At 47.6% G+C, this 18950-nt stretch overlaps 1 protein-coding gene across 12 annotated transcripts in view; it reads left to right on the forward strand.

Moving 5' to 3' along the window:
• The window catches only part of EP400 (E1A binding protein p400), a 107055-nt gene that overhangs the window by 36074 nt on the left and 52031 nt on the right, over positions 1 to 18950 (forward strand). For 9 of the 12 annotated variants that reach the window (XM_061142150.1, XM_061142159.1, XM_061142151.1 and 6 more), the window contains 12 exons: positions 1242 to 1349; positions 1857 to 2242; positions 4230 to 4526; positions 5007 to 5192; positions 6347 to 6487; positions 7471 to 7549; positions 8232 to 8281; positions 8690 to 8747; positions 9580 to 9669; positions 14252 to 14359; positions 15305 to 15495; positions 15743 to 15920. In XM_061142150.1, coding sequence (XP_060998133.1) covers positions 1242 to 1349; positions 1857 to 2242; positions 4230 to 4526; positions 5007 to 5192; positions 6347 to 6487; positions 7471 to 7549; positions 8232 to 8281; positions 8690 to 8747; positions 9580 to 9669; positions 14252 to 14359; positions 15305 to 15495; positions 15743 to 15920 — 1872 coding nt within the window. The remainder of the gene's footprint in view (positions 1 to 1241; positions 1350 to 1856; positions 2243 to 4229; positions 4527 to 5006; positions 5193 to 6346; positions 6488 to 7470; positions 7550 to 8231; positions 8282 to 8689; positions 8748 to 9579; positions 9670 to 14251; positions 14360 to 15304; positions 15496 to 15742; positions 15921 to 18950) is intronic. The other 3 variants (XM_061142153.1, XM_061142158.1, XM_061142160.1) reach the window with 1 other exon arrangement.

Genomic DNA, 18950 nt, shown 5'->3' on the forward strand with positions numbered 1-18950 from the left:
CGAAAGTTAATTTTTCTTTGGGTAGTAATCAACTCAAAAAAATATTCCTGTGCGTGTTTATGAGTACTGAAGTTAGAAGTTTGTTAGTTGAATAGGAATATTCCAGTTTCATTTTCTGTGTGCATTTATAGGCTCATGTCCTCAAGTGTAAAGCCATCTGCCTTTTCAAATTGTCATTAATTTTTTCAAACTGGATTTTTTCTCCAACTTAGAAACTTAATACACATTTTGTGTAAAAGATTCAAACAGTTAAGCAGGGTGTAATTTGAGCTCACCTCTGGTTTGGTATTCCTTCTCCGTTCCCTAGCCACAGAGCTGGCTGCATTTGTTCATTTTCCCAGACAAGCATTGCTTCAGGTGTGTCATTCTGAAAAAATTCAAATGTGATCCTATATGCACTGTTACGCCTTTAATATTAAACGACTAGATCATATTTCCCAGTCATGGACCTCATTCTTTTTGATGGCTGCAAAGTATTGCACTTGGTGCATGGATGTTTCATTTATTCATTAAAGAATAATGTCATTTGTTAGTGTTATCTTTTTTCTGTTATAATCAAAACAGGATTGAACGTTTAGGTTCACATTTTTTTTCCTACATGTCTGTGCATGTTTGTAAAAGCAGTACTCCAAGAATGAGACTGCTGATCAGAGTGTGTGCATAGGTAAGGGTTAGTGATGCTAAGTTGCCCTCCAAAAGGATAGGGCCAGTTTTTGCCCTCATTAGCAGTTTCTGGTTCTCTTAAATTTTGGCCATGTTATTAAGTATGACCAATCTTTTAATCTTTGTCAGTCTTATGGGTGAAAAATGAAATGTTTGTTTTGACATGGATTTCTTTCATTTCAGTAAGGTTGTAGTATCTCTTCACATTTTTAACCATTTGTGAATGTGTCCCTCCGCTAGCTGTTTGTGTTCTTTGCCCGTTTTTGTCTGTCTGGTTGTTGAGCCTTTTCATATTAATTTGTAAGAGCTTTCTGAATGTTGCCCATCATGTATGTTGCAGATATTGTCTCTTAGGTTGACGCTTATCCTTTGCCTTTTTATGATGCTTTTCTTTATATTTACAAGTTTTTAACAGAAAAAATTGTATTTATCAACCTTTTATGGCTTCTGCATTTTGGTTCATGCATAGAAAGGCCTCTCTGTTCAAAGATGATAAAAACACTTACACATGTTTTTTCTACTACTTTTGTGGTTTTATTTTTTACATCAAACTGCACCTTTTCTGAAAATTATTCTAGAGCAGTCTAAGAGACCTCGACTTGAAGTGGGTCACCAAGGGGTAGTTTTCCAGCACCCAGGGGTGAATACAGGAGTTCCTCTCCAGCAGTTAATGCCGACAGTTCAAGGTAAGACCCAGCGCCAGAACTAGTTCTCCTAGTTCAGAAAAAGGGAGTGCAGAGAGGGCTTAGGGAAGTAGCACCAGGCTGAACGTGTGCAGTCCAGGTAGCATATCCAGGTGGTTTTTGCCACTGGGACGTTCCTCTGAGTCCCACTTAACACAGCATGAAGAAACCACTGGAGACCAGCTCTTGTCACCTTAGCGGAGCCGCACGCCCCACTGTCCTCAGCTTCTCTCCGGTTTTCCCTCCTGTGTATTTTCTGACTTGCTGCTGTGGTAGGGACCCTGCGGTTAGTCCGTGCCTGCTCTGCTTGGTGCTAACTCGCAAAGGCCGAGCGCCTTTCTTTCCTTGTTTGTGTGCTCATTTATCACGTTAGACCTAATACACACAGGTTTCCCGCCAGTTAAATTTCCCCTTTGAGTGTGTGGTGCTGTCAGCGCAGGGTCTGTGACAGCGCTGAGAGGTGGAAGCGAGCCCCGGAGTCAGGGCTGCTGGGTCTGCCCTTTCTTGCAGGAGGAATGCCTCCTGCCCCGCAGGCTGCTCAGCTCGCCGGCCAGAAGCAGAGCCAGCAGCAGTACGACCCCTCCACCGGGCCCCCGGTGCAGAACGCCGCCAGCCTGCACACGCCTCCGCCGCAGCTGCCCACCAGGCTGCCCCCGGCCGGCCTCCCTGCCGCGCCCCTGCCACCCGCGCTGCAGTTCCCCCCGCAGCCGCAGATGGCAGAGCCCCAGACCCAGCTCCCAGTCCCTGTGAAGACGCAGCCGCCCAACGCTCCGGTCCCTGCACCCCCGCCCGGCCAACTCCCCACAGCTCCCCCGCAGCCCACGCCACCCACCCTCCACATCCCGATGCCTGGGAAGGCGCAGATGCAGGCCCCTCCACTCCCGGCCCAGCCACAGGTACTGCGGGCCCTTGCTGTTCCCCAGGTTAGAGGGGGAAGAAAAGACAGGTGGTTTGTTGGATGGGACAGTGCGTGGCTGGATAACTCACTCTCTCTTAGCAGCTCGCTCTCCACTGTGGAGCAGTTAATTCACTAGTTGCAACATCGTTTTATTTGGTTCTGCAGTCCCAGTTATTGTTATTGAAATGTCAGAAAATGACACAGTTCCTACTGCTGCTCCCAGTACCGAGAGCTGAGTATAGGGCCCTTGGCCCTTGTCCCACTTGATATGCCGGGTCACAATGTGTCGCTGCAGCTCCTGACCATCCACCAGGCTCTGTCCCCAGGTGCCTCCCCACGGATGCTGGTTCCACAAGTGTGGGCACGGCATAGATTTCCAGGCTTGATACACGTTTCCTCCACTAATTCACTTCACCCAGATGCCTTTGTGAAATGTGTCCAGTGAACCATGTGGGGTCCCTGACGAGCAGTGAGGCCAAAAAGCGTGGGCCTGGGGCCCCAGAAGGGGCAGGAAGGAGTGTTTTCAGAGGCTTATCTTAGCTGCCTGTGGTCAGCTGCATAGGAAAACCACCCTGCCCCTGACCGGTTAATAAGGAGACTTCCTCGCTGGGTTTGGAACTTCAATTCTGGTGATTGGAGAAGCTTGCTCTCCCATGTGGTGATGCTGCCTCTCCCTCATTGCCTGCAGGTGTGGGGTGCGGCATCACCTTCTTCCCTCCACCTGGCACCTGCTGTGGTAGAGTCTTTATTATTGCCTCCATTAGCCATGAGAAGATTGAAGCCAGAGAGGCCGGATAATTTGGCCAGGGCAGCCAGCCAGCACTGCAGGGGCTGACTGGCTCTTGGCATTGGCTATGGAGCCTTCTGTGTGCCTTGAGAAGGAGCCCCCCTTCTCCCACCAGGGTGGCTGAGCCTCTCCCCAGGCAGGCTGGAGGTTTTCGTGGAGATGAGTCTGTTTTGGACACAGTTGTTGATCCTGGTACCAACTTCACGCAGCACTGATGTTTTTCTTGGGTTTGTTTCCTGCCCTGGTTGACCACATGTACTGTGGGATGTGATTTTAGAGTAGTTCCTTACAGAAGCCGTGCAGTTCTGTTCCTTCCAGGTTGGGAGGGGCCCACAGAGTCTTCTGTGAAGGGGCCACAGAGAGGAAGCATAGCAGTATTCCAGGCCTTGTGGGCCGTGTGGTTTCTCTTGGGCCACTCAGCTCTGCCCTGGAAGGTGAGAGCAGCCCCGGGGCCCACAGATGTGTGGCCGTAGCCAGTAGAACTTTGCAAAAGTCTGTGGCTGGCCAAGGTGTACCGACCACTGCGGTGGAGGACATTTCCTTAGATGTGCAGAGAGAAGCTGCAGGTTGTGAGAGGCCCGTCCTTGGCTGTGGTGTCTTCTCCACACTGCAGGTTATAAACATGCTGTGTTTGTGCCTCTCTGTCCCTGGCCCTCTTAGTGAGGGCAGTAACTTGCCTTCCCTGCTCTCTGCACCCCCGCTTCCTCCCGACAGAGTTCCTGTGTGAATTTAACTTCACCTTCAGTCCAGGGAGTGGGGTGAGTTCTCAGCTTTACAAGCTTGGCTCTCAGGCCAGTACTGAGGAGGGCCCCTAACCTTACAGCTTGCCTACCACAAGAGGGTCACTCAGAATTTGTATTTGCCCTTCAGAATTTGGTATTTTTCAATTAAGGAGAACTATATACAATTAAAAATTCTAAAAAATTATTTGGAAAAAGCAGTAAAAGCTGGAAAAAAAAAAAAAAAACAGCTCACATAAGACATTTTGTGAAAGCACAGTTTACAGTGAGCCCTTAATGTAGTTTTGTGGACAAACAGGTCTTCTTTTCTGTGGATATGGTTTAGTTTGCCTATTACTGTGGTCTGTGGATGGGCTTCATGATTGGTTTACGTGGCTTTGGAGAGGTGGCATTGGTGTGTGCCTCTCTGCTGGCCTGTGGGTTCTGGGTGCAGTACTGAGCCCTGTTTCCCCTGCTAGACCGTGGCACCGACCAGACCACCCGTGGACCCCACCCAGTCCTGCCTGCGGCCTCCGCCCTCCACCTCCACTACCTCGACTGTTGCCCCTGCTAGTGGCTCAGGCCTGGGACCTTCACCTGCACGCGCCTCCCCGGTGAATAGACCCTCCTTGGGAGCCAACAAGTCACTGTCTCCGGTCACCTCCCGCTCCCCAGGGGCAGCCGTGTCGGCACCCCCAAAACCACAGAGCCCAGCTCAGAATGCCGCGCCGCCCCAGGACAGTTCTCAGGATAAGCTGGCAGAACAAATAGCCTTGGTAAGTGCCTGGGAAGATTGTAGCGTGGAGCCCAGCTGGTAGAATGCATTTGATTTTACTTTCTAATGGGGCAGTAGTTTAAAACGAAGCCTCTGATGGTCAGGATGACTGACTGAGGTATGTGATCAGGAGAAACCAAGATAACAACTGCACAGCGGGCCCTGTCCTGCTGCAGGTAGACTGGTGTGGAGAAGGTCTTTTCTTTGCTGGTGTCTACAGTTTGGGTTGGGGAGTGGGCAAGACGAGAGGTGCTGACTGAGAGCTCAGAGCCGGCTGGAGGCTGCCCAGGCCAGTGCAGGTTGCGGCCTGCACTTAGTTGGTGCTTATTGTTTGTTGGCTGACTAAGCAGTTATGTGTAAGTGCTCTGCCATGAGTGTTGGTCTGGGCGCTCTGCCCCATGTGTGTGGGATGGGGCAGGATTGTACTTTCAGTGTGAATTAGTGGCATGCACCTCAACTGTGTGCTGGATGCTCCTTGCAGGAAAACCAGATCCATCAGCGCATAGCAGATTTAAGGAAGGAAGGCCTGTGGTCCCTCCGACGGCTGCCCAAACTTCAGGAGGCCCCGCGGCCCAAATCACATTGGGACTACCTGCTGGAGGAGATGCAGTGGATGGCCACAGACTTCGCCCAGGAGAGGAGGTGGAAGGTGGCCGCTGCTAAGAAGGTAAGTTTGGGATGCAGGCAATCACAGTTCTCAGGCAGCCTTGGGAGGTGTTATGGACGGAGCATGCTGTACATGGCAGGTCTCCCAGCCCCAGTCTCTAAAGGGTTTCTTGACTCACGATGTGGATGAAGAATATCCTGTTGTCTAGAGTACCTGCTCTGTCATTCCTTTCTGAGGATTGTCCTCAGGGCTCCAGCATGGACTGCTGGGAACAGACCCGGCTCCTTTGCTGCAGTTCTGTCCTGGCATTTAGTTTCTTTTCTGGCCAGTTTCACCTGACAGTTGGCATGAGGGTGCTTTCAGCCCCCCAGATCCAGGCTTAAGAGTAGGAAGGGGAAGCCCCCCAGATCCAGGCTTAAGAGTAGGAAGGGGAAGAGGCCAGCTGCCTGGAGGGCAGCTCAGGCACTCGTGCCTGGCCTTAAGGCTGCTGGCAGGCTGCCTGCTCCGTGCTGCCTAGTCTTCCCATCCAGCTTCTCTCCATTTCTGCGTCAGAATTCATTTCCCTCTCTGTTCCCAAAGCAGGCACTCAGCCTGGGGGAGGACCTCTGGGAGGTGTTTCTGCTGATGCTCACAGTGTGGAAGGTGGCAGATTTCTAGGGTTCTTAGGTCCCAGAGCGCAGAGCAGCTGTCCTTGTGTGCGTGTGTGTAGCTCCAAGCCAGGTGTTTCTCCCTCCACTGCTGTGTGTTTCTTCCTCTGGATTAGATTCATATTTCCTATACTTTCAGGACTGAGATTGGTCTTATGTGCCAGACTGTCCACGTCCCTCCTCTGAATTCTGAATACCCTTGCTTTCCCCGCATAGTTTTGATAGAGAGAAGCTGAGTCCATGAAGATGACAGGAAGGTGTGAATCTAAAGGGTCTTAAATCAGGTTCTTTGGTATTTCAGAACATAACAGTGTGATACTCCATTTTAGAGAAAAATATGTGTACTTGGTAAAATAACACTTGTAGCAAAGTCAAGCAGCACATTGGCAGTGGTTTTTGCTGGAGTCAGTGTTTCTCCTCTGTGCTGTGCGTGCAGGTGAGGGTGCATCTCTCTGTGAATTATGTGCAGTTAAGCGCTGAGAAGATTTTAAGAAAATGTAGCATATCTTTTTTTCTGATGGCATGACACAGGGCACAACATACAGTTCTTGAACTTTTACTTACTAGCTTGTCAGAACTGTAGCTCGTCATCATGAAGAGAAGAAGCTTCGGGAGGAAAGGGGGAAGAAAGAAGAACAGAACCGATTGAGGCGAATAGCTGCATCGACTGCTAGAGAAATAGAGTACTTTTGGTCAAATATTGAACAGGTAAGTTCTGACATTCTGATGGGGTCCTGGAACCATAGACTGTGTCAGAGTTGACAAGGCAGGCTTCTGAACCGTGCCTGACTGTGCTGGAGAATCCCCACAGGTAGAGCCCCAAGTGTCATTTAGAAAGGCGGGGTCCCTGCACCGCTGTGGCACCTCCGGGCTGTCGGCTCGTTAAGAGACCTGGTTCTACCTGTTTCTCTTTGTGCATCAGAATCTCCATTGGCCATGATCTACGCGCTCTGTGATGTCTGTGAGCCTCTGTGAGGGGCCCTTCAGACAGACCTGTGTTGCAGGTCACTAAAGGGCTTCCCAGGTGGCATAATGATAAAGACTCCACCCGCCAATGCAGGAGATGCAGGAGGCATGGGTTTGGGAAGATCTGGAGTAGGAAATGGCAACCCACTTCAGTATTCTTGCCTGGAAATTTCAGTGGCCAGAGGAGCCTGGCAGGCTACACAGTCCAGGGGTCGCAAAGAGTCAGACATGACTGAACAACTGAGCACACACACGCAGGTCACTAAAGACTGATTCATATGTCCAGAATGGCTCCTCTGTCTTCCTTTCCATAACAGTGCTCATCTTACCGTCTGACAGAATTTGGGCAGGATGCAGCTGACACACCGTAATGAAAGAGTACCAAATTGAACATTTCTGTTTGAACAGCATGGGGGTGAGGCCACTGATTCCACGTGCAGTTGAAAATCTGTGTACAGCTCATCATCTGCCCTGTGTCCGCGGGTTCGCGGCTGCTCGTTCAGCCAGCCGCCGAGTGTGCGGTTGTGTAGGCTTTACTGCTGGAGGACCTCTGTGCACCAGTGACCTGCACAGCTCAAACCCATGTTGTTCAAGTGTCAGCTGCAATCTGAAGTGAGGTTGGACAGCTGAGCTTTTGGCCTACGAGTTTTAATGTTTTCAAATACGAAACTTTTATAATTTAGATCCTTAATAGCATGCTTATTTATTTAACTCTTTGCGTTTAGGTTGTGGAAATAAAACTACAAGTAGAATTAGAAGAAAAAAGGAAAAAGGCTTTAAATTTACAGAAAGTTTCCCGGAAAGGTATGATTACTTTTTAAAAAGTCTTCCCTTTTGCGGGTTGTGTCTGCTTGGACTCTCTGCTCATTGTCTCCCTGTGACATCGTGGCCCCCTGTGGAGCCTGCCCAGGGAGACCTTCCTTCAGCAGCCTGGTCCTGGCATTTCAGTTCTTTTGAGATTTGCTAGTATGAGTCCATGCCCACAGGGAGATCAGCTTCGTCAGGCTCTCAGAACTGAGGACAGTGAGGTGAACTCCCCCGGCTTCGCCCGTCGGGGTCCCCATCTCTCTAGCTGTCTCACTCCTCCCATGTTGCTCCACAGTAGCTGCCTGGTCACTGGCCACCCAGGAGGTAGCCTTTGCTGGGGGAGGGGATAGTTTCTCTCTTTTATCGATGAGGAAACTGAGGTGAAGAGATGGTCCCTGCTGAAAGGCATGGATCTGTAAGATCATACAAATCATGAAATAGAAACTTTGCCAGATGGGAGACTGGGTTTCTGCAGAAGCATCAGTGCTGAAAGCCGAGAGCGCGTGTGGAGGGGGGTCTGGCGCTGTGCCACTCTGTGTGCCTGGAGGGGAGGCGGGCCTCACCCTTGCTGTCCTCTCCGCTCGTGGAGGGGGCGCAGCAGAGGTGCCCTTGGTTGTGTGAGGAACGTCACCTCTTTCACAGCCCTAGTGAAAACGAATCATGTTACCTGTCTCTTTAGGAAAAGAGTTGAGACCTAAGGGACTTGATGTACTACCGGAAAACTTTCTGGTAAGTTCGGGACTGTCTTGTCACTGCATGAGAGGATGGAAGTGGTGTGAGTCAAATACAGTGCCTGACAAAGTGGAGTTACTTGTGTCTGGAGAAACTTATAGACATGAGTAATGTTCTCTTTCGTTATGAAATCAGTCTCCCCCGGGCATAAAGCGAGTTCTTCATAGCTTTAGGCTCACCTGGGTGTTACTTTGGTGGTTTGGGGAGACACAGCTGAACACAGCGGGCGTGGCTTTAGTCTCCCTCCGGCTCTGCCTCCTCCGCACCTTTCCTGTGTCTGGTGTGGACGCACCTGTCACGGCCGCTCCCAGCTCTTCTAGGTGCATATTGCATAGGCATTTCTGCTTTGGTTTCTCACTCTGTGTTTTCAGATCGCACGCTTAACGATTTTTGTTCTGCGTACAGGATTCAGGAATATCTGGAAGAAAAAGAAAAGCAAGCACATCTTTAACCGATGATGAAGGTCTGTCCCCCTCCTGATGCCCTTGGCTGTCGGCAAGGCTCTCTGACATTGCGGCTAGAGAGCTTGCTCAGTGCCCCCAGGGTGTCGAGTATGGCCCTGCCTGGAAGAGTCAGTGGTTCAGAGGCTTGTGCTGTTGGGGGCCAGGTTCCTAGGTGGATGGTGGGGATTTTGCAGTGAAGAAGTGAGGAGCTGGATTGTGAAGGAGGGAGGGTGTCGGATGCTGTGTGTGTCTGTGTGTGCACGCGCACACATGCATGCTTTTTGTTTGTAGGGAGGAGAGGTGGTAGTGTTGAGGAGTTAGTGGGAAGGAAGGCCTGCTGTCATGAGGGCTCAGTTCAGATGGGCGGTGGCCTGAGGGTGGGTGGAATTCTGCTGTGGGTGCTGGTGGCCTTTTCTCCACCAGGATTCGGGGGCAGGGGTGCAGGACAGGAGCTGAGCTCTGGGAATTTTCAGCTGGAGCCTCCAAAATGGCGATGGTTAATTCACAGTGACGCCATGTAAAGCGCTCGTGGGTTTTTCTTTAGTGCGCTCTGCAGGTGGACAAGAAGTTCCACGTCATTTCCTATTTTGGCCTGAATCGGTCTGTCATGTGATGAAAAACCAGGCTCTATTTCACACCCTGAAATGGAAGAGAAAGTGTAAAGCATGGTCCCTGGTTTTTTGCTCACTTAATATACCGTCATTTCCAGATTCAGCCTGAGAAATTAGAACTTAGTTTTAACTTCTGTAATAACTGTGTGAAACAGTTCTGGAGCCTTGTAGTGTTTCATGAATAGCTGAAGAGAAGCTGACATGGAGTCTCTCTCTCTGACATTTGGTGATGACGTTTCAGTGGAAGATGAGGAGGAGACGATTGAGGAGGAAGAAGCGAATGAAGGGGTCGTGGATCACCAAACAGAGCTGTCTAATCTAGCCAAAGAAGGTAGGCTCTGAGCAGCTTACTGAAAGTGCTCTGTTGAGCATTTGAGACATTGTAAATGTTTAAGAGTAAGGTGTAAAAGCTCAAATATATTGCGTTTATTGTAGCCAACTACACTGCCCAGGGTTGGATAGAGTGTGGGGTAACCTTTTCCCAGAGGTGACTGCCAGCCTGAAACTTGCCTTTAGCATTTCTTTGGCTCAGTTTGTCCCCTTCCAGGCATGTAAATCCTGAACTATGGACAGCTTTGCTTGTATGTTGTAACTTTGTATACACAGAACCACTCTGGAGGCTCATCCACTTGCTTTTCTCAGTTCTGTTCCCGATTTTTGTCCCCTGTGGTCATGTGTTGCTATAAATTCATTAATTCTCACTGCTGAAGTGTAGTGTGTATGTCCATGTCACGGGTTGTCAGTTGTACAGTTGGTGGGGGTTTTGGTGGTTCCCCTGCATTGTCCTGATAGACGGTGCTGTGTGCATCACTCTAGTGTTTCCTGTGCGCACGTGCGGGAATGTCTCCTTGGAAGCAGAGGGGTCAGCTTGTGAGGCAGGCACACGTGAGGTGGTGTCCCGTCATGGTTAGAGCAGTTGTCTCAGGCCCCACATCTCAGGAGCACCTGTTCTTGTCAGCCTGTGGAGGGGGAGCATTGCCCACAAAGTGCAGTGTCTTCTTACCACTGTCTTTACCTGCTTGGTTTTGCATGTTCTTTCCTGTACTGACGGTGGGTGTTCTTCACATGTTCTGGACACATTTCCTTGTCAGTGACATTTGTCGTGGTGACCTTTTTCCAGTTGGTTTGGGGTGGATCTTCATTCTTTTTATGATGCCTTTTGAGAAATGAATGTTCTTAATCTTAGTGCAGTTGAGTTTGTCAGTGTTGATTAAAAAAACTTTTTTTAATCTCAAGATCAAAAGGATCTTTCCATATTGTCTAAAATTCTTTTGCTCTCATACTGATGTCTTTTCATTCACCACAAATTGGTTTTGTCTCTAGTGTGAAATAAGAGTGCAGTTTCTCCCCCCCACCCCCCAAACAGATTACAGATTGTCCCAGTGCCACTTGAAATGGCCATCCTTCCTCAGTGATGCCCAGTGTCAACTCAGATATTAGGTTTTCTGATACGCACAGCTCTTTCTGGGACCTTTATTGTTTTGTCGGTTGGTTTGTACCAACACTACACTCTGTTGATTGTTCCAGCTTTATAATAATTCTTTTTTTATATGATACTTCTATTTTTAAAAATTATTTTTTTACTATTTTTGTTTGCACTGTGTCTTCATCACCGTGCAGACTTCCTCGAGTTGCAGCGAGCAGGGACTGCTCTTTGTGGTTGTGTAGGCTTCTCATTGCAGTGGCTACTCTTGTTGCGGAGCAGGGGCTCTAGTGCTCGGGTTCAGTAGTTGTGGCCCAGGGGCTTAGTTGCTCTGCAGCATGTGGTATCTTCCCGACCCAGCGGTGGAACCCATGCCCCCTGCCTTGACAGGCGGATTCTTATTCACTGTGCCACCAGGGAAGCCCTATAATAATTCTTGAGGTCTAGCTAGGTCAGGCCTTCTGCCTCATTCTTCTTTGAGGAGAGCCTTGACTATTTTGGGCTTATTTCAGATATGGTTCAGAATCAGCTTATCAAGTTTCAGAGAACCGATTGGGGATTTTGATGTAAATGTAGTTGAGTTAGTGGGTGTTTGGTGAGAACCATGTCTCTATGAGGAGCTTTTTTAAACTGTGATCAAATAGTCTCTCCATTTACGTAGGTCTCTTTAAATAGCTTCCACTAATGTTTTCTGGTTGCATATCCTTGTTAGATTTAGTTCTAGGTGCATTATATTTTTAAAAGTTGTAACAAATGGTCTATTTTAAGATTACATTTTAATTTTTTTGCTGGTGTATAGAAATGAAGTTGATTTTTATTTGTTGATCTTAAATCCAGCAACACTGCTGAATTCTCATGTTGCTTGAATGTATACAACCTCTTCATCCCTAAAGAATAACATTCTTTCTGTATAATCTTGATCCTTTTATTACCATTTTTGCAATAAAGTGTAGCAACAAAGGTGCTGGTGGTGGACACCTTTGGCTTGTTGTTTTTTGTTTTTGGCTGTACCGCACAACTTGTGGGATCTTGGTTTCCTGACTGGAGGTTGAACCCCGGCCCTCAGCAATGAAAGCGTAGAGTCCTGACCACTGGGCCACCAGGGAATTCCCTGGCCTTTGACTTGTTCTTGACTTGAGAGGGGCATCTTCACCTGGAAAGACAGTAGCTTGTGGTGGCTGGTCATGACTGGTTCACATTCAGTGTTCTGTTTTGCCTCTTAGTCTTTGAGCTTCACCGTGTCTTACGTTCTTGTTGTAGGCCTTTCTCATTCATTCTCATTCTTGTGTGCATCCTTGACTTAGTAGAGTCTGTTAACTTGAAACTTTAGCTCCTCCACCAGGTCCTGTAGAGCAGGAATTGGGAGCAGCCCAGCTGGGTGCTTCTGGCTTGGGTCTTGTGGAGATTCGGCCATCAGCAGGCCCAGCTTCCGGTCCATGCCCCGCCCCTCCGGCCACCCACAACTAGCTGGCTGGCTATTGGCAGGTGAGCCCCAGCCCCTTCACTTAGGGGACTTCTTCACATAGGGACTTCTTTGGGGGTTTGTTCCAGCATCCCCAGAACAGGGCGGCATGGTGGCTGGTCTCCCCAGAGGAGGTGGTCCATGAGCATCTGCATTTCCTACAGCGGAGCCTTGTAAGCTACTCACTGTCATTTCAAGCCGTCTGGTGGTCACCCTGGTTAGCCCTGACCACCGGGGGAAGCTGACCAGCCTGTGAGCGCCATGAATGATGTCACTGGGGGTGCGTCTTCATCCTTCCACAGGGTGCCTCTTCCTGGCTGGGTCTCTTCTCGTGCCCTTCACGAAACTTTCAGCACTTTGTGTAGATGTGAATTTTTTAAAACTTTAATTCTAAGTATTTAAAATACTTTCTATCTAAAGAAGTATAGAAATACTTTCTGAGTAGGATTTTTTTCTTCCATTATATCTGCAAGCTAGTTTTTATGTGTGAAAGCTGTTGATTCCATGAATTAAGTTTGTTTTAAGACACCTTACTAAATTATCTAATTGATGAAGTAGTTTTTCCGTTGTTTCTCATGTTTTTTGTTCCTACTTTGATAGCCATTATATGATGTATATGCACATTTCCCTGTATTTTGTTATGAAAACATTCAGACAACCAAAGAAGTAAAGAACCTTATTATGAAACCCATGTACCTACCACCTCTCTTCTACAGTTTCTTCTGCTTGGCTTTATCACGTATCTACCTGTCAGCCTCTTGTGATGAATAGTTTAAATTGTGAGCAAATCTAGTCACTGGAATATTAGTCTTAAACAGGTAGTGCCTTTCCTACTGCTCTTTTAGGGTACTTCTCTGTGGCATTTCTTATTTTGACCACCAATTTTTTTGACATACCGTAAATATGCAGAAAAGCTTATGTGTCACAGATACCTAGCTCACAGTGTTCTTTGCCTTGTTTTATACATAACACTATGTGGAACTGTGTTTGAACATGAACCTGAAGTCCCAGTTTCCAGTTACTTCCCTGGACAGACCCATGGAAGTGGGAAATAATGACATTAGAGAGCATGACATTTAAAGCCCTTCAACTTTTCATACTGGTTACCAGAAAAATAAGCCTGTTTACACCACCACCTGCAGTGTTGAGAGTATTTGACTCAGTGTATTGGTCCGGCATTACAGTTTTTAAGATGGTTGCTGGTGTGATGGAGGACCGATTGTGCACTGGTTTCTGGAGAGGTTCAGTTAAATACTTCATGAGCCCTTTATGGTATTTTTGAGTGTGAAAGCTCCATATCCCTTTCCCACTGTAACTGGGGCTTTAGTTTGCTGTGTTATTTGATCAATTAGGGTGAGCTCTTTATACAGAAAGGCTAATAATCTTTAATCATCCTTTTTGAACATTTTTACTTGACTTTTATTTGATGTTTTGTATTTTTATGTGTCATCTCCACCAATAATTTCCATTAGTAGTATTTTTATATTTTCACTTATTAATCTATAGGTTTTATGTACATTTATTAGGTTGTATTTGGGTTATTTTAGGAGTATTCTTTTATGAATAAAAGTTGAGTTTCTCTTTTCAAAGATCCTTACTTTATAAGGAAAATGTCTTATACTTTGTATCAGTAATGGGCAATCATTATTAGCTTTTTTAAAATTCAATGTGCTTTTAGAAAATACACACTTTTCCCAAGGAATTATTTTAAAGTCAGGGAAAGGAATATACAGTTGAGCCTTGAGCAACACAGGTATGAATTGCGTGGGTCCACCTACACATAGATTTTTTTTTTTTTCCCAGTAGTAAAGACTACAATGTCTGCGATCCATGGTTGGTCAGGTGTGAAGAAACCTCTTACAAGGAGGGCTGGGAGTCGTACTCGTATTTTCCTCTGCAGAGTCAGCACCCCAACCCCTGAGTTATTCAAGGCCAACTGTGTGTGAAAGGGCCCTTCTCCCAAAGGGCCTTTCTTCCCAGCTGACACTGTTTGTGTAAAATAATCTTTCTTCCTGCAATCCTTTCCAGCTGAATTACCCTTGATCGATTTGATGAAGTTGTATGAAGGTGCCTTTCTGCCAAATTTCCAGTGGCCCCAACCTAAGCCTGACAGTGAGGAGACAAGCGAAGAAGAAGGTCTGTCTTGACATCTTTGAAGAATTCAGTTTTGAAAACAAAAGCCAAAATACCAAACAGAGGAAGGGCACTTAAAATAGAGTTTAAGAATTACCTTTACCTTTTTCAGTCTGATGAAAGAAAAAGTTGAAAATATATTTAATATAAAGTTTACATTAATAGTGTTATTAAGTTCTGTGGTTTTTATTTTTATTGGTCAACTTGGCATAGTTTTCAGAACATTTGATCAAGTTGTGAACAGTGTAGAAACAACCTTCTCCAGATTGTATGTCACCTCGATTTTATCATGTTTATCCAGGCTGCGCTGTGCTTGTTTAATTTAGCACACCCATTTTAAGGTCTTTACCTGACTTTTATTGAATGTTCCAAGCAGGTTCACAGACTATGCCTCATAGAGTCTACTTGTTTTCACCCCACCTGTTCTGGTTGGTAGACATGGCTGCCTGTGGGGCGTGGTGGGCGAGGGAGGGGCCCAGAGGAATTCTGTGGGGATACAAGGGCCTTCCGGACCCCTTGCTGCAGCCGGACTCAAGGAGGGGCTGCTGGCCCCCTTGCCCAGACTCAGATGCTTCTGATCCTTCCTTTCTTGATGGCAGAGGTGCGGTCTCTGAGTCTGTGAGTGGTACTAGCTCTAATGCTGCGCAGATGTTTTCCAGTTTCTCCCAGTGGCCTTCCAGAGTGCTCCTTCAGACTCTGTAAGAGTTTGTACCTGTTTATCTGGAGAGCATTGTTAGCTGTGTAAAGGTGGATTAAAAACAAACTTGCTGCTTCGTTCTGTATTTGAAGTATTTGGGTTCTGTCGACTCCTTTTTTCTCTTCTCTTTTTTCTTCTTTTCCTTCTCCTTTCATTCTTTTTTTATTTCTTTTTCTTTTCATGCTAAGTGGGCTTGTAATATTATCACAGCATCTCTGACCCCACAAATCCCATTTTCCCATTGATCACAGACATGGAAGACTGCCCAGGGGACCGGGAGAGTCGGAAGGATGTGGTTCTCATTGACTCGCTCTTCATCATGGACCAGTTTAAAGCTGCAGAGAGAGTGATTGTCGGGAAACCTCATACCAGGGACATCGCGGAAGTGACCGCTGTGGCTGAAGCCATCCTGCCCAAGGGCAGCGCTCGGATCAGCACTGCGGTGAGGCTGCACCCTTCGTAAGGGATGGTATCCCTGTGCGGGGAAGGTTCCTCCTTCTAAACCAGCTATTCCTCCCAGTGGCAGAAGTTGTCGGGAAAAACAATCACTGATCTTTCCTTTTCTGTTACCTATGAATCACCTTTGTGGCCTTCCAGTAGGCTTATCCTGTGACTGCTCTGACTTCACTTTGGAGGAAGAATTGTAATGGTTCTCCTGAGATGTGTGTGTTGGCCCGTCTGCCCCACAGGTGAAGTTGAATGCCCCGGCCCTGCTGTACGGCGCCCTCAGGGATTACCAGAAGATCGGCCTGGACTGGCTGGCCAAACTCTACCGCAAGAACCTCAATGGCATATTGGCAGATGAAGCTGGGCTTGGGAAAACAGTGCAGATCATTGCCTTTTTTGCTCACCTAGCCTGTAATGAAGGTAAGAGATTGTTGTTGTTTAAATAGTTTGTATTTGCTGACTGAAGCATGGGTGGTACATCTAGCTTGAGGGTGGTGGGTTGGGGCGGGGGCGGCGGCTTTTTTCTCAGTTCCACACTCTGATCCAGGGCTTGAGAGAATAGGGCTTAGAAGCACTCATCTCTGGAGCCAACAAAACTTGCATTCACAATAGATACTACATCAAGTAACTCACGAGTTCTCTAAGTCTAATGTAATACAGGATCCAGCTGGCTGTGACTGAGGCTTTGTGACTTCAGGGTTCTGCTGCCCGCCAGTGTGGATGGCAGAGCAGGCAGCAGGGCCTCTGTGCTACTTCTCGTTGGCATGAGTCCTTTTGGCTGGGTGCTCACTGCAGTCTGCCCCTGGGCTGGTTGGGGAGCGGTCCTCCTGGTAATTTCAGTAGCACTGCCCTCCTGTCTCTCTCCTGGATCCTGCCACCCACAGGGCTTCTTTCCTAGAAGAGTTTCATGCGAGTAGCCTGGAGCCCTGTGAGGGCTCAGCGTCTCCACAGCAACAGAAGGTCGGGGTGTCCTGTGCCCCCATAGGAGGCTGTGCCCTCTACCCTAAGTGTCTGCTTCCTCAGCCCTTGCCTCTTTGAACTCACATGGAAGTTCAGCTTGGCACTGTTCACCACCCTTCATGCCCGCGGGGCTGCAAATGAGTCTGTGCCTATGTCTCTAACCAGGATGGGGGCTTGTGGCCTTCTCCCAAAGGAAGGGTCCGCTGGCACCTGGGGTGGAGTGATGGAGGGCAACAGAAGCTCATGCATGTTCCAGCACTTAGTCAACGCCCAGGGACCCTTCTTCTCTGTGTCAGCGCTTTAGAGGCAGGGCGGGACCGCTCGAGCTGGAAGAGTTGACATCCTGAGTTGCTGGGTGGAGGTTCCTTCAGCCCAGGAGAGGTTTCTTCCTCTGTGGCCCCTCTGGATTCGGACACAGTTACCTTAGCGTCCTCAGTGAATAACTCTGCCTTGCCTTTAGTTTTGAAAGCTTACGTTTAATACAAGTGCATCAACTTCGGGCCCTTTTTTTCTTGTGTTAATATGTTTGTTTTTGACCCAATACCATGAAGTGTTCAGTGTAGTACTTTAAAATCAGTTTTAATTATCTCAAGATAGAAAAGCTACTGTGTCTCTTGTCTAGTTTAGTTGAAAAAAATATTTCTCATTATATTTATAATAGCGTGAAATTGGAAGCAACATACACTTCCAAAAATAGGGGATTTTATTTCATTAATTGAACAAACAAGTGACTCAGTTATTCATTCTATAGGTGCTTACCTCGTATCTACCCCATTCCAGGTATGTTGTAGTCGCAGGGGGTGCAGCTGTGAACAGAACAAAGCGCCCACCCCCTCAGGAAGGCCCGCAGCAGGCACAGTGACTAAGAATGCAGCATATTGGCATTGTGTACTGTGTGCCTTGCAAGGCCTTTGAGCAAAGGCCTGAGAATGCCATGGCCACCTGAGCACGGGGCTTGGGGAGGTGGGGTGGTGGGTGCAGAGGTTGAAGGAGTTGCTGGTGTGTCCACGGGGCAGTATTGAGGCTGGTGTGGGGGCTGGAGGGTGCAGAGCCAGGAAGGCCCGTCTGCTGGCCAGGTGGGGGCCTTGGTCTTCGTCCTTAGAGGTTTGTGTCACTGCTATGTTGGAGGAGTCCCTCGGGCACCTTGGTGCTGGGAACAGACTGGAGGTCCAGCTACTGGGAAGCTTGACGAGTTGGAGGAGAGGCAGGTGCTTGGCGCTCTTAGCGGGCTCTGCAGGGTGGGTGGGTGAGCCTCTGCCGCCTGCTTCGCTTCTGCATGGGCAGACCGAGGATGGCTCACCTTGGATGTGGCTCCCCCGTCTGCCCTCACCCCAGGGGGCCCAGTGTCCTTGGGTTCATCACTGAGTAACCGTAAAACTGTGTGCCACTTCCTCAAGAACAGTGGGAGTTCCAGGAGAGTTTGAGGGGTTCTGATACATTCACACAATTAAAATTTCTCATAAACTCACCACTTTCTTTTCTTCTTAAAGTAAAACAGCAGGCTGCAGCTGTCCACACGCACCTGCTTCCATCCCCAGTGGTGACCACTCTGGGCAGTCTAGGGTGTCTCCTGCCCCGCTTCACCCAAGTGTCAACAGACATGTTCACAAACACAGTTGTGGACACTCTGCTCCTCTCCAGAAGTGGAACAATATGCTAAATGCTAGTGGGAAAAAAATCTTGTTTTTCACTGGGAGGAAAGGGTCAATGGGGTTGGTTTGCATTTCTATACTCGTGAAGTCCTGCCTTTCAGAGTTTATTGTCTGCTTGTGTTTTTTCCTTTGTGAAATTTCTCTCTCTCTTTTTCTTTCTTGACTGCCACACAGCTTATGGGATCTTAGTTTTCTGACCAGGGATTGAACCTGGATCCTCAGCACTAAAAGTGCGGAGTCTTAGCCACTGTCCTGCCAGGGAATTCCCGTCCTTTCTGAAATTTTAGTTCACTTCCTTGTTCATTTTCCTCTTGGCTGGTTTTTTCCTTCATTTAATTGAAGTGTGTTTGATTGACATGATTGTGTTAGTTTCAGGTGTACAGCAGAGTGATTCAGTGTTATATGTATGTGAATATTTTTTTCAGGTTACATATATTTTTATATATACTTTTTAGATTCCAAATATAAGTTATAACATAATGTTTGTTTCTCTCTGACTTACTTCACTCAGTTTGATAATATCTAGGTCCATCCATGTTGCTGCAGATGGCATTATATCATTCCTTTTTTATGGCTGAGTAGTATTCCATTGTGTGTGTGTGTGCGTGTGTGTGTCCACGCACACGCACACCACGTCATCTCTGTCATTCATTTGTTGACAGACATTCACATTTCTTCCTTGTCTTGACTGTTGAAATAGTGCTTCTGTGGACATTGGATGCAGTATCTTTTCTTTCTTTTTTTATTTAATATTTTTTATTTTTATTGGAGTACAGTTGCTTTACAATGTTGTATTATTTTCTACTGTACAGGGAAGTGAATGTTTTATATATATACA

The sequence above is a fragment of the Dama dama genome, chromosome 5 (genome assembly GCF_033118175.1).
Source record: "Dama dama isolate Ldn47 chromosome 5, ASM3311817v1, whole genome shotgun sequence".
NCBI lineage: Eukaryota > Metazoa > Chordata > Mammalia > Artiodactyla > Cervidae > Dama > Dama dama.